Raw genomic sequence first — 14,147 nt, 5'->3', positions numbered from 1 at the left:
AAAAAGTTCTTCAGTTATTCTGAAGAAACAAACTGCAATCAAAATGCTCAATGGCATCTTGGTTTTCTGTAAAATGTGGGCAATTAAGATTATTTTTCATTCTCCAAACAGAATCATTCAAATTTTTCTCTACCAGGACCACCTCATATGAATTCTGAAGCCATAATTACTCCCTTCTATCATCATCAGGGTTTTCTTGACTCTGATCTTCCAAGCTATATGCAAAAGAAATCATGTTCTTCAGAAGTAATTACAAGGAAGAAGCAGAATTTTTTTGCTGTACCGAAGGACTGTGAAGATTTTGCTCATCTTGATGTTAGAAGTTCTCTTGATGATCAAAGACATTCCTTCGAGACACAGTATAGTTCTGATCAGTCTTCAAAAAACTCTGAAAAAGAGGATTTCTTTTCAACTTTCAGTGACTGTGCAACTCAGGAGAGCTCTAAGAATTTTCTGGAAGAATTTGGAGATGCAACATTTAAGACACCAGAAGTTCTGATCGACCAGACCCTGTGGAATGAACCCTCACCCACAGGCCCATGTGGTTCCTTTGTATCTGATGGTCTCCTCTCTAATTTCTTTGCTGACCCAGATGAGCTTCGAAGTCTGAATTTTCACCAAGTAGGTAAAGAATCTAAAAGAAAAAGAAAACAAGTCTTATGGACAAAAGAAAAATATAGAAAAGGTAGGCCCAAAACAAGGCTGAAATTCTGTTTGTATCTTAACTAGAAACAGTAGTAGCTGTAAGATTAGATTCTGTGTTTTCTTCAAATAGTTGTTAAATATATCCAGCCCAACATTTGCATGTATCTTTTACCAAAAAACTTGCTTGTATGTATATTTCTTCTGTGATAAAAGGTTCCTAAGCATTTATTTTCTGGTCTGAGCATAAAGAATATTTTTTTTAAGTAGAACCGTACTAATGCCATCATTTTTGGTAAAATAGTTAAAAGTGTAGCTCTCCAATATTGTAAACTTCAGCCTTTTCTCTCTTCTACAGTGCCTGGAATGTGCATAATAACCAAGCAAGATTTATTTTATAAGTTTTTGAGAAAGATTATTTTTGTAAATATAAGTTCAGACAAAAAGGGCTATGAAAAGACTAGAAAGTATTTTCTCTGAAGCACAAAAAGTAGAATCTGCAAATCCAGAGAGTAAAATTTAGATACTACTAACAGTTGTGTTTGCTGTTGGCAGTAATTGCCTAAGAATTTCACTCTGACAACTTTCTAAATTTGGTTTATACAGTTCCCTTATTCTTGGAATGCTTTTTTTAGCTAATGTCTCCAAGGCTAAACTCTCCATCTTGAAATCATTCCAAGCCATATTTCTTCAAATAGCTGGTATGGTGTGTACTTCAGAATTTTGTTTAGCCTGAAGATGTTTACAGTCCTTGCAGAAAAAGTTTAGGCTTCTCTCTTGTTTTGTAGTTTTCTTACCCTTGGTTTATTTTCCCCAATACAGTTGTTTTGAGACCTTTTTTGATAAGCTATACTATGTATCCATACTCTATGTATCCACAGAGTCTTAAAATCAAGAAAGCATCACTAGAACCTGTCAAACTGAGTCTTGCTGTATTGTGTGTTGAATTTTTTTTTTAATTCTGCTGCTTCCTTATAGGTGAGGTTCCACATTGCCTAAAAATGGAAGCTTCAGTCTCTTAAATAATGTGCTTAACTCACAATGCAGATGATTCAATTCATATTTTCTCTGTTGCTGCCTATTGTTCAATCTCTTGTAGAGCAAGGTCAACGCAGCATTAAATACTTTAATTAGATCAGACTCATTCATAAAACACAAGTAACTAATTTGTATAATTATGTTTCATGGGCTGTTTAAGGCTATTCTGGAAGTAAAGAGGGGAAAAGTTAATTAGATATGGTGAACTGCATTTAATTTTCAACCTATGTAAATTAAAATGTTCACAAGGAAACTCTGAACAGATCTGATTAAAATGGAGACCTGGAGGATTGCTGAGTAGTTAACAGTATTTCAGTAACCTGTAATTGGCACTGATCAGATAAAATCCTAAATACAATTGTTTCCATAGAGATCAGGGCAGTTTCTTCTTGTACATTATACAGCATTCTGAAAACATTTTGACTTCCAAATGATAAGCTTTCGGTACTACTCTTGCCTAGTAGGATATACCTAAATCTAAATCTAACCAAAAAAGGAAAAAAAAAATTTTTTTTTAGATTATTGAAGAATAGGCTTTTTTTTACTTTATTATTCACTAGCTAGAGGAAAAATAAGTATAGTAAGTAGTGCACGCTACTGCAAAAAAAAAAAAAAAGTCCCTAATACAGTGAAGGCCTTCTGAAGTCCCAAATTTAAGAAATATGAAAGCCCAAGTTTAAGAAATGTGAACAGAGCCAAGTTAAAAGGACATTCTGGGAACCCCCAGTGATTTCTTCAGGCTGCAGATCAAACTTTTATTAAACCACAGACAATTAATGCCAATATGCCAAACCAGAATTCCCACTTGAACAATGGAATTCTTAGGTCAGTTTTAAATTTTTCTGACAATATTCTTTGTAAAGGCTAAACAGAATTTTACTGCACTCATTTGCTTTGAATAAGCAACTATTCAAATATTTTATTGCAAAAATACCTGAATCAAAAGTGTTTCAGTAGCTTTGTAATCGACTTGGAAACACAAACATGTCTCATTAAAAAGTATTAACTTTTACAGTTACTGAATAGTACTGAGTGTAATGTTGATGACACAGAAATCAGCATTAAAATCTTTACTGAAACATTGTGACAGGTTGATGTATATATTTTATATAAGGCCCTGTATTATTATTATAGGTCAGTATGCATAAAGCTGATCAGTGGTAATAAATAGCAGATAATCTGTAAACATTTGATTTTATGGCAGTCGATACTTTTCATATAGAGCATACTGATTAAACCTAAAGTCTGCTACTGCTTCTGAGAAACAGTTAAGTCTGCATGTGTGTTGTGTTTTAATTTAGCATACATATATTTTCTTTACACTTCTTTTCCAGATTCAGGTCTTGCAGAAATATCAGAGTTCAAAAAAAGGAGACTGACATACGAAAGAGTCCCTGGAAGAAGAGATGGACAAACACGTCTTAAATTCTTTTGAATGAGATGAGGATATGCATATTACACATACTTCTAAAAGTTCTTAAGCTATTTGAAGGGAAATGGATTAAATTCTTTATTTTGTTCAGTTTTAGAGAGAAATTAGAGTTTAGGAACCCATACTAATTCAGGGTTCTTCTGTATGTTTTTAAAATTTTACTAAACAAACTTGTTGCTTGAACTTGATGAATTACTGCTTGTCTGTTTGTTCTCATGGATGAACTTAACTTTATCACTGTTTATACAAAAAAAAAAATATTTATAAAGGAATAGACACTGAAGCTCATAGATTTCTCCATGTTTGCTCCCTCAACATGCAGCTTTCCAGACTTAAAGATGAACTAGATCTGTCAGAACTTCGGGGCTGCTCATGACATCTTAAAAGCTTTCTTGCACTTACAGCTGTGACTCTGTCCCCTGGGCTCAGTTCCACTTCTCTCCTTCTGAAAGCTCCTTTAGAAACTATGTGATGAGCCTCTCATCATAACAAGCTGCAGAAACAACCTGATTTTTTTATGGACAGCATGTGAAAGATATGTCGAAATTTAGGATTCTAACACATTTATTTAATTCAGAGAACTAAACTAGGACCGTAGCTCTCTGAGTAATCTGACAGAGGCCATTTGGTGGCATCCACAATTTTTTTTAGCTACAGTGTAGGGTTATGAGTCCTCTGGGGGGCAGTGACAGATACTGTAGGCTACAGCTGGAAGGGCAAAGAGATTTTTTTTTTTTTAAATTTTTTTTTTTAATAAAGTCATCTTAAATACAAGCTACAGAGAAAGAAGATAGAACCCTCTTTAGAGGATAGAGCCTAAACCCTCACTTTTCCATCTAAAGATTTGGCAGCTGGACTGGAAATACATGTGGGATTAATGGCAGACAGTAACTCCATTCTGCTGCAAATTCAGGATACATGATTCATTGCCTAAGTGGTTTGTGCAGGCATGCAGTGCCTGTTCAGTGGCCTTCAGCTGAGATTATTCAGTTTTCAAACTCAGAAGTCCTTTTAAGTTAGATGGAATAAGAGAAAGGGGAAAACAAACAATCAAACAGAAAACAAACAAACAAAATCAAAACCAAACCAACCAACCAACCAAAAAACTGACAACAAAGGAACCACCAAAACAAAGGAAAAAAACCCCAACCAAGTTCATGGTTTATGCTTGCAGTAAAATACTTTCTTAATACTGAGCTTTCATTGAACTCATATTCACTGTTCAGAAAAACAAAACCAGCACTTAGGGGAGGAGGCTTTGGTCTCTAGGAGAAAATGAAGTGGAGATTTTTAGCTGAGAATTCCTAAAAGTTATGATGACAGCACTAATAGCAATTTTAGTTCACAGTAATATCCCTAAATCATTTGTACCTCAATTCTTTGCAAGACTGTAGGAAGTATTTTTCATGTATAGCATAAAAAGAATTGCAAACAAGCCACAGTTTCCCTATTTTGCCTAAAATAAGAGAAAGTCTTAAACAGAAATTCCAGATCACTTACTATTTCTGGCCCATTTTTGTGGTCACTTGACCAAACCGTTTTCCATCTCTTTGAATCACATGTTTGGCTCTGCTTTTTCAGAATTATCTCACAAATTTCCAGGCCCAGGAATCTATACTTTTAAGAGTGCACTGCAAAGTCTCAGTCACAAGTGACCATAGTGAAAAAAATCATATCTGCCACAGCCAAGCAATATATTTACATCTCCCTTTCCCACAGGCAAGGGCTGATGCCAAAACTTTCACCTAAATAGTCATGGGAGACTAGCTCAGACAATTTTTGCATCAGTTAGAAAACAAAGGCATGTTGCTTACATTAAATAAAGAAAATTCAAGTGCTGTCTGCAATTATTTCCCATTAGGTGGAACAAATGTCAGTGTACAGTTAGTTACTGGCTGGACAGTGGAAAACAAAGGGTTTCCAATGACCAGCAGATTTTCCTGTGTTTGTTTATGACTCTTAGTCTCCCACAGCTATGTACACATTGACAAATTTATCACCTGACATTCTCCCCCCCCCAACACTTCCTGTCATTTTAATGAGGAAAGAAAATTATTATTATGTATAAAGATGCTCTCTATTTTTCCCCTCCTAAATCATCCCTAACTAGGAGTTGGGACACAACTAATTCTGAGACAAAAAGATGCAATATAAAAGCTATTCATTAGACTTCCATAGGTGGGCAGGGACACTCAGTTCTTGGATCAGTCTTGCAAACTGTCCTGTGACATGGCTGGTGGCACCTGCACTTGGGGGGGGGGGTCCTGGCTGATGGACTGACAGTGGGAAAAGCGACCTTGGGGTGCTGAGGCACTTAGCACAGAGCTTTGCTCTATTTGTGCACTCAGTTTCCTCTATTATGGGCATCCTGCTGCCATGAGGTTGGCATGAAGGACTCTGTGTAGTGTTTGGTGAGAGCTGGGACCTCAGCAGGCAGCCCTCTTGGATAGGCTTTGGTAAAGGAAAATGAGATGTTCCCTTCAGCAAAGCAATGCAAAGCCCTCTGCAGCTGGAGGTGAGAGACTGTCTTGTGGGCTGTGCAGGTAAGAGACTCCCTGCTCTGCTGCCTGCCCAGACTCATCTGTCAGGTTCCTTGGTTACCTCAAAAAAGGGGACCTGCAAAATCTGAGCTGTTGAGATGCAGGCTGCTTCATTTAGCCAACACAAAATAACAGACTCCCCACAGGAACCCAAGGGACTTCACTCCAACCAACTCTGTTCTAGAGCTCATTCTGACACCCAGCTTTTGTCACAGACCAGGCCTTGGGAGGGCAGAGGTGGCATTGCTGGCATCTTATCCCCCCCTCCCTGCTTCTACCCAGCAGCTCAGCTGCACACTGCCCTGAGGGCAAAGAGATCATAGAATCATAGAATTGGGTGGGTTGGAAGGGACCTCAGAGATCATCAAGTCCAACCCTTGATCCACTACTGTTGCAGTTACCAGACCATGGCACTGAGTGCCACATCCAGTCTCTTTTTAAATATCTCCAGGGACGGAGAATCCACTACTTCCCTGGGCAGCCCATTCCAATGCTTGATCACCCTCTCCGTAAAGAAATTCTTTCTAATGTCCAACCTAAACCTCCCCTGGCACAACTTAAGACTGTGCCCTCTTGTCTTGCTGAGAGTTGCCTGGGAAAAGAGACCAACCCCCACTTGGCTCCAACCTCCTTTCAAGTAGTTGTAGAGAGTGATGAGGTCTCCTCAGAGCCTCCTCTTTCCCAGGCTGAACAGCCCCAGCTCCCTCAGCCTCTCCTCATAGGATCTGTGCTCAAGTCCCTTCACCAGCCTCGTTGCCCTCCTTTAGACCTGCTCCAGGACCTCGATATCCTTCCTAAACTGAGGGGCTCAGAACTGGACACAGATGCTGCAAGCACAGCTCCTCTGAAGAGACTGGAATCCTCCTGTGGGACTGCAGCATGACCACCACACTCACAGGTACAGCAGGGTAGGGAGCCACCAATCCATCCCACAGCTGCTGCACGGCTCTGTGTAACCATGGCTGGTGCAAGGCAGGGATGCAGTCAGGACCTGCAGCATGCTCACAGCTTTGCTCCCACTTGTGTGGACCCTGGTTCTCCAACTGAAAGAAACCACAGGGAGCTGGGCAGGGCAGGGCAGCCAAGAGACTGCAGCGATTGACTGACTGCCAGCAGCTGGTCTGCCCTGCAGACTGTGATTTGGCAGCTCCTCATGCCAGCTCAGCAGCCACCCAGAGCTCCAAGTGAGGAGGCTGAGCAGGAAAGCAGAGGGGCCTGGGGACAGGTGAGGTTTTATTGCAGGAGCTAAAAGAAGTATATGAAGGGCTTACCTGGGAGGACCAGCCACAAGCCAGATGCTGGCTGCTTGAAGGCATTCAGAGCACACTCTCAAATCTCTCCCCTCCACCCTGACTTGAGCATTTTGACTTCTATCTCTGACAGCCTCTGTGCAAGAATAACCATGCTTCTTCCTCTGGGCTTCCACAGTGTGTGCATGTGTACCACAAAAGCTGCCATACTCAAATAGCTTACAATGGAAGGAAGCCAGAGTGAAGAAAAGCTCTCAAGGAAGGATGTTCTCTGTATTTAGAGGCACAATGAGTACTGGCAGTATTATGACTCTCATTTCAGTGTCTTCCTGCAGGACAGCGAGCATGAAAATCTTCTGACAAAGACTGAGCCCGGAGGACAATCATTGCCCCATAAAAAATTAAATACTCAGATTGCAAACTTCTTCCTTGTAGTTTCAAATGTACAAGGGAGCATGGTAATGTTACTATTTACTAATAACATGGTAAAGAGCAACAAATAGGACTTTTGTGCTAGTAAGAAACATTTTCTAAAAATTCAGTATCAAACTTCTCTTCTAAAAAGCCAAATAGCTTGAGGCTTCACCTTCCACTGCAAGATCAAAGCATCCTCTTTGTTACAATTTGTCACAAAGTATCTGCTCTTTGTTACAATTAAACAATGTGTTCAAAGCCATTGGTGAAAGGAATTTTATTTCCAAACTTCTAAAAGATTAATACAAACAATAGAAAGTAGAAAAAACTCAAAAAAACTATTTAAAAAGTTAGTCGTCCTTGTAAAAGTGCTCTATAAAACTGAAGGCAAATGACCAAGCACTAAAACTATTACAAAGTTTTGTGTACTGCAAACTTTGACAGCTATGCATGCACCTGTATTTGGATGTTCATGGATTTTTAGTATCTGTTTGGTCACATTTTAAAAACATCAAGGAAATCCCACCACAGCAGTACCTTTACAAATACAAATTAGGAGAATATTACAGATTAGAAGTGTTGAAAGAAACATGCCTTAGGAATCAACTCTGTGCTACATATTGTGTCATTCACAGACCTACATACACTTCAAAAAAAAAACTTGTTGGTTCCAGATCTTGCTAGTGGAAGCAGAATTCCCACTGAGAAAACTATTTCAGTAATAACAGCATTTAGTTTTGTACTTTAACCATTCACTTTTTTGGATGTTTTATTTCAGAAAAAAACCCAAATAGTATTTACTATTATAGTTTACCAAAATAAAAGTAATTTGGTAGAAATTCGTGTGTTTTTCTTCCTAAAATGTAAATTTCAAGTAACATTTCTATAGTTAAGATATACTAGTGTAGCAACAGTGGTGATTGTGAAAAGACTAAGAGTTACATTAAAAAATTCACAAACATTAGCAAAAGGTAGTGAAGTACAGATACAGAAGAACAAACAGGTAAATAAACATTGGTTTAGCCACACAAAGGCTGGGACACAGAAAGAGACTTTCTTGTGAAGGAAAGGCAGTTGCTATTCACCTCTTGCTTGAAGGCAACTCTCTGATGATCTTGTCTGTAAGAGGAAAAAAAGGTTCATTAAATGCTGTCTTCCTAAGGTACACATTTCTCTTGAAAGTTGTAACACAAAAGCTTTGTTTGCACTGAGAAAAAAAACTGAATAATTACTTTTCTCTTCTGAATGCTGGCATCCTTGAATATAATAAAAAAAATTCATTGGCTTTTTGACTTTATTTTCATTTTTTATGATCCTAAGGTAACTAAATAATAATAAACCAGATAACTGACATACTATAAGAAGGTGACTAGATGACATCTTGGGCTGAGCTATGCATTTCTAGAAGTAGCATAAATTAACCACCAAGCTTGTTTGAGAAAATAATTTTTATCCTGTCTGGATGGTGCAATGAAGCATGAATCCTTGAAATAGAGACATACACAGAAACACAAAAAAGAAAAAGTTGGAAGATTGCTTCAGTAACAAAAGAACATATGCAGCAATCACTGTCAATTTTTTCTTATTTGCAGGAAGAATTGAGGGTAGCACCTTCTGCTTGTGCTTTCTCCCTTCCCAGATTTTTCCAAAAGAGTATCACATGCTGAGTTGTTTTCACACTTCAGGTTCAATCTTGTTTTGTCAAATCTATGTAGCAACAATCAAAACCATGCTGGTGATGAAACACAAGCACAGATGTAAGCTCAGGAGCCCTGGAACACGAAGGGGAAGATTTTACTGGTAGTTTATGTTCTAATTTAAATTCTGCTCTCGAAGGAAACATTCCTTTTCACTTTAATACCTGTCTCAAAGAAAGATCCAGTCTCAAATGATTCAGTAGTTCTTCTCTGTAGCTTTTTCAGCTCTCTAGTGGGAACTGTTTTGTTGTGTTCTTTTTTTTTTTTTTTTTTTTTTTTTTGGAAGAAGAGTAAGCCTTTCTGAATATAATACTTCCATGTTTGTTTGTTATACAGAATAAATAAATTTTTCCAACATAAATTTGCAAACACTGGAGCCACCCAGCCTGCAGGTGTCATGCAGTCCACATCATGCAGCTGCAAGCAAAGCAGACAGAATTTAGGAAGTATCTCATGCTTTAGACCTGTGTTGAAAAAGGTTACAGAGGATGTGAGTACAGATTGCCTCAGCTCCTTTCTTCCCCCACTGCTTTTGGTGCTGTATCAAGAGTAACAACAGAAAAGGCCTAAGAAGAAGTGCAGCCAAATCAGCTGCAATGTGATGCTGAAGCTAAAATGTGTTTTAAGAAGGTTCTTGCTTAAGCTGCAAGGGAGTTATGGGAACACATGCAATAGACACAGTTTGGTCTTATTCTTCAAGCTGGTTATGTCAGTGGTTTTTATGTCTGGCTGTGTCAAACACAGCTGTGTGACATGGACATTTTTTGTTATTTTTGGATGCCACTGATGACCCTAGAGGTTTCAAACACAAAAACCAACCAACCAACCCAAAACAACAACAACAAACAAACAACAATCCTCAGTAACAAAACACCTCTAGGAAGAGCCATAGGAAAAAGACATGCTTCAATTGCCACACCTAAAGGAAACCAAAGACAATTTGTGGAGCCAGCAGAGAAGCAATGAACACTTTGCTCTGGAGAACTCAACGTTCAACCATTACCATGTGCGCTTGTCCCTCCTAGGGCTTAAGTTTCATATCAGAGCTGTTGTGTTGTTGTCTCTGACTTTATTACCTGATTTCAGAGAAGAGCACAGGACCGGGGCTCTCGAAAGGGATTGCTCCCTGCAGGAACCCCAACAAGCAAGGCATCTTTGCAGGCATTTTGCATGCAGTACTGCTGGAGTTCTGCAGCTGCCTGAGAGACCTGTGTAAAGGAAAAAGGAAAACAAATCCAGACAGGAAACTAATTCATTCACAAACATCTATTAGGCATTTCCTCTTGAAGAACCATTACCAAGCAGAGCTGGAACGCAGCCAGGTCAGCTCTTGGATTCTAAAACAGCAACTAAATCAGCAGAGATGCACATTTATAGAGCTCCAGTGCAACATGCATGAAATACTACTCCAGTGATTAACCAGAAGACTGTGCAAATGTGACAGAATCTGTCTTCATTAAAATGCCCAGGGCTGTGACCACACTATTTTCCAATCTACAGCACTGTTTCAAGTGTGTATTTGAACCCTTATCTCCTCAGATAATTTATGAAAAGGATTTTCATTTCCAAACTGTTAAGCAACGCAGAGCGTAACAAGGGATGAAAGCAAAAAGATGGAGATGAAAAGTCCAAACTGCCACCTTCCCCCATCAGTGAAGTGACATTCTCACCCCCAAAGAGGACAGTCCAGAGTGACAGAACAGGCCCAGGCGCCTAAAAGCAAAATGTCTCCAGCACTGAACTCCCCATCTCTCCCTATGAACAGCAAGTCAGTCATGTGTCTGCATTTATGAATGAAAACATGAGGGAATTCTCAGTTTCTCAGACACACATTGGTAGCAGATGCAGGGAACCACACTGTCTGCTACATTTTTCTTGCAGAAGGAAATTCTGAGCATATTGATGAGAATTCAAGTTCCCCTCTGACCTCACTTCTGCCTTTGTAACAGAACTCCTGGAATAATGAATTTTCTTCCAACACAGTTTTGCAGTGTTGCTAGAGGAGGGACCAGACCATAGCCTGAAGGATCATCCATGCTTCACAGCCTCCTGATTGAAGGGGCCACCCCAGGCACCCTGATGGGATTTTGGTTCTTGGCAATCCCATCTAACAGCACCTGGAAGCTCCTGGGAAACCCAGCCTAGCACGTGGCCTTTTGTTTGCTGCTTCACTGCTGCCTTTGTTCACCACCTCCCAGCTCTCCTCCAGGACACTCATCCTGATAATTGTCCAAACTTACCCATCAGCTGTCAGCATTATAGGGAGTTGTTAAGCATGTCCCCACAGCCCCCCAGGTTCTCTTGAGTGGAAGAGGGAGAAGCATCAGCAAGGATGCTTGTCAGTGGGCTCTGTGACACCTCCCTTCCTTGGGGAGGATCTCTCTCTGCATGCTGCACAGGCCTCCATCCCTGCCCAGCCCTGCAGCATGAACTCTCTTGTCTCAGACACAGAGTCAATCCCTTGCTGGTACCCAACTAAGCATCACAGAGCTATCAGGCCAAGGTTGCCTGAGCCTTTTTCCTGGGAAAATGAGCAGAGAATCACCCAGAGCCCTGTGAGCACAGCAGGCTGAGCAGTTCCTCACTGCGTCTCCTTGCACTTTGGTGCCAAGCCCTGGAGCACGTACTGAGCTCTGTATACCCTGATGCTCCTGGAAAGGTACAAACCTCATTTTTCAGATCTGTGTGAGAATTATCCATATGGCAGCAGAATGTTGTTCCAGGACAGATCTGTCTTACTCTTAGCCTCACCCATTCTTCACTCCTCCATTTCACACAGAAAGCACTGGGGTTTCTGCTGTATTTCATCACAGGACAAACACGCTCCCTGTGGCAGCCTCCTGCATGCAGATGTGTGTGGGTACTTCTTTCCTACTTGGTTTCCTCTTTCTGAAAATATTGTTCCTGTCTGCTTTTTCAGCTGGCAGGGTAAACAAAATCACCATCGGAATTTTTTTTTTTCTTAAATACCCTTTCATAGCCAGCTTTCTTCTGAAAGCACACTGCCTATTCAAAGCAGCCAAAACATTTTCTCCTAACTCTTGTGCCTGCTAAAACTGATCCAAGTGGTTTTTCAACAGCTGAAAAAGCCTCGTGGTTTTTACACTAATCAACAACTCCCAGGTGACTCTTTTTGTAGGACACACTTTTGACTTGTGCTGATAAAAGGACACTAACAGGTTCCTAGAACAGCAGACCTGGAAAGACACTGCCATACACAATGCTTCAAGGAAGAGGAAACTGAGGTCTCATCAAGGCCAGTTCTCCCTGGAGTACAAGCAAGCCCATATTAGACATGTAGCCTGAAGAATTTCATCTACAGAATTTGTTACTGCCACAAAGTTACCCCCAATAAATTATAAAACTGTATTTTCATGTAATACCTACATGAGGAGAGGGGAGAGGGGCTGTATGCCTCAAAAAAGTAAACACAAACAAAGAAAAACCTCAGGAACAGAGGAAAAACCTCAGGAACAGAGATCCAGGCTTTTGCTTGTGGAATAAGGCAACAGAAATACTGGGTCAGTCACTTCTGTCTTACCCAATATCCCTCTTTCCATGAGAGCACACACTTCTACTCTGTACTGTGCTGTTTCTCACACACTCCCACACATCACTGCAGAGATACGGTCACTTTTAGTGAATCAAACATCTGCCAATTCAGCATTTGTGGGTAAAATTCACGAACCGATTGCAACAATGTCCAAAAGCCATACTGGTTTTACCTTGCAATAAGCACTTGAAGTTTCTGCCTGCCTAAGAGAGGAATGGTGTTCTGAATTATTCTTTAAATCAATTAGTTAAGTTCCTGCAGCTCATTACACTGGCACTGTCAGACTGAGGAAGCTGCCGTGCTGTGACTGGCCAGAGAAAGATGGCGAATACAGGGAGGCGATGAGAGAAGAAGAAAGTGCAGGATACAAAATAATATGACCTTCATCATTTTACAGCCTACGCCGGGTTTTGCCGGTGGGTGGATTTTGTCGCTTTTGCAGAGCAGCTGTGGAGATCTCCCCCCCCGCCCCCCAGCCGCTGTGGGGGGAAACGGGAGCTCCCTGGGACAGCTCTGCTCGGGCGATTTGGGCAAAATAAACAAAACCAAGCCCTGGGCGCTGTCAGGACGGCCTCACCAGCCCGCCTTTGTCTGGAAATCTGCTGGAGGGAGAAGGTTCATGCATGCGTAGAAAATCGCCTGCTCTGACCGAACGTGTCAGCAGACACCGACAGACACCGGACCCTGCTCTGCCCCGCAGCGGGGGTGATTTCGGGGGGTGGGCTGGCTCTGCCGCCAGGAACTGCTCCTGCCCACCCTGCTTGCTGGTGCAGAATTCACGAGTGGATTCTGCACTGCCCAGCAGAGCTGGGTGGGAGGGCACCCACCCCACGCACGGTACCACCCAGTCCTGCCCCGCCGACCCGCTCCAGGGGGAAGACGAAGCGCGGACGAAGGGGGAAGAAATGACCCGGGGAGCAGCTCTTCTGCCTCTCCTCACCTTGATCCTCTCCACGGCCGCCTCCAGCTTCAGCTGCTCCACCAGCCGCTGCATGGTGCTCAGGCTGCCGCCCGACGACATCCCCAGGACGCCTGCACCGCGGAGACAGACGGGTGGCTCGGCTCGGTTCGGCTCGGCTCGGCTCGTTTGGAGTGGGCTCCCCCAGACTGGGCTAGGCTTCCCCAGGAGCCTCCCCGAGGAGGGGCCGGGGCTGGGTCCCGGTTGGTTCCGCCCGCCGCCCCTCGGCACCGCCCCGCTGGTCCAGACCAGCCCCGGCGCCCGGGCCTCTTCGGGGTGGGAGGGATGGGCTGGTGGGGAGGTTTTGAGTTAAAACGGAGCAGGAATAAAGGGGAAAAAGGGAGAGCGGGGAAGCGAGGGGGGAAAGTGTTGAGAGGGAGAAAAGGGGGGGAGACATGGGGGAAAGGAGAAGAGAGGAGAGGAGAGGAGAGGAGAGGAGAGGAGAGGAGAGGAGAGGAGAGGAGAGGAGAGGAGAGGAGAGGAGAGGAGAGGAGAGGAGAGGAGAGGAGAGGAGAGGAGAGGAGAGGAGAGGAGAGGAGAGGAGAAAGGAAAAAGAAAAGGAAGATGAAAAGGAAAAGGGCAAACAGCCTGTAAAGAGTTAATGAAAAGCCTTTTCTGCCCTC

The 14,147-nt window shown here is 42.0% G+C and overlaps 2 protein-coding genes across 2 annotated transcripts in view; one reads left to right on the top strand and one right to left on the bottom strand.

Annotated features, from left to right (window-relative positions):
* SHOC1 (shortage in chiasmata 1) overlaps positions 1-3,115 on the top strand; it is a 57,315-nt gene extending 54,200 nt beyond the window's left edge. The window contains exons 27-28 of the mRNA XM_030467780.1: positions 137-685; positions 3,015-3,115. Of these exons, the coding sequence (XP_030323640.1) occupies positions 137-685; positions 3,015-3,115 (650 nt within the window). The remainder of the gene's footprint in view (positions 1-136; positions 686-3,014) is intronic.
* Positions 3,116-7,578: 4,463 nt separating this feature from the next.
* On the bottom strand, positions 7,579-13,719 carry GNG10 (G protein subunit gamma 10). The gene is made up of 3 exons (XM_030467751.1): positions 13,507-13,719; positions 10,090-10,221; positions 7,579-8,435 (listed from the first exon to the last, which is right to left on the bottom strand). The coding sequence occupies exons 1-2, from the start codon at positions 13,585-13,587 to the stop codon at positions 10,096-10,098; spliced, it is 207 nt and encodes a 68-aa protein (XP_030323611.1). The 5' UTR covers positions 13,588-13,719; the 3' UTR covers positions 7,579-8,435; positions 10,090-10,095.
* Between the last annotated feature and the right edge of the window lie 428 nt (positions 13,720-14,147).

This window comes from Calypte anna, chromosome Z (assembly GCF_003957555.1).
Source record: "Calypte anna isolate BGI_N300 chromosome Z, bCalAnn1_v1.p, whole genome shotgun sequence".
Classification (NCBI taxonomy): domain Eukaryota; kingdom Metazoa; phylum Chordata; class Aves; order Apodiformes; family Trochilidae; genus Calypte; species Calypte anna.
This window is presented reverse-complemented; position numbering and strand designations above follow the sequence as displayed.

Excerpts from the sequence above, each read along its gene's own strand:
- GNG10 (XM_030467751.1), bottom strand. The coding sequence starts at position 13,587 with ATGTCGTCGGGCGGCAGCCTGAGCACCATGCAGCGGCTGGTGGAGCAG. Across the intron at positions 10,222-13,506 it reads CGGCCGTGGAGAGGATCAAG|GTCTCTCAGGCAGCTGCAGA; the intron begins GTGAGGAGAGGC and ends TCCTTTACACAG.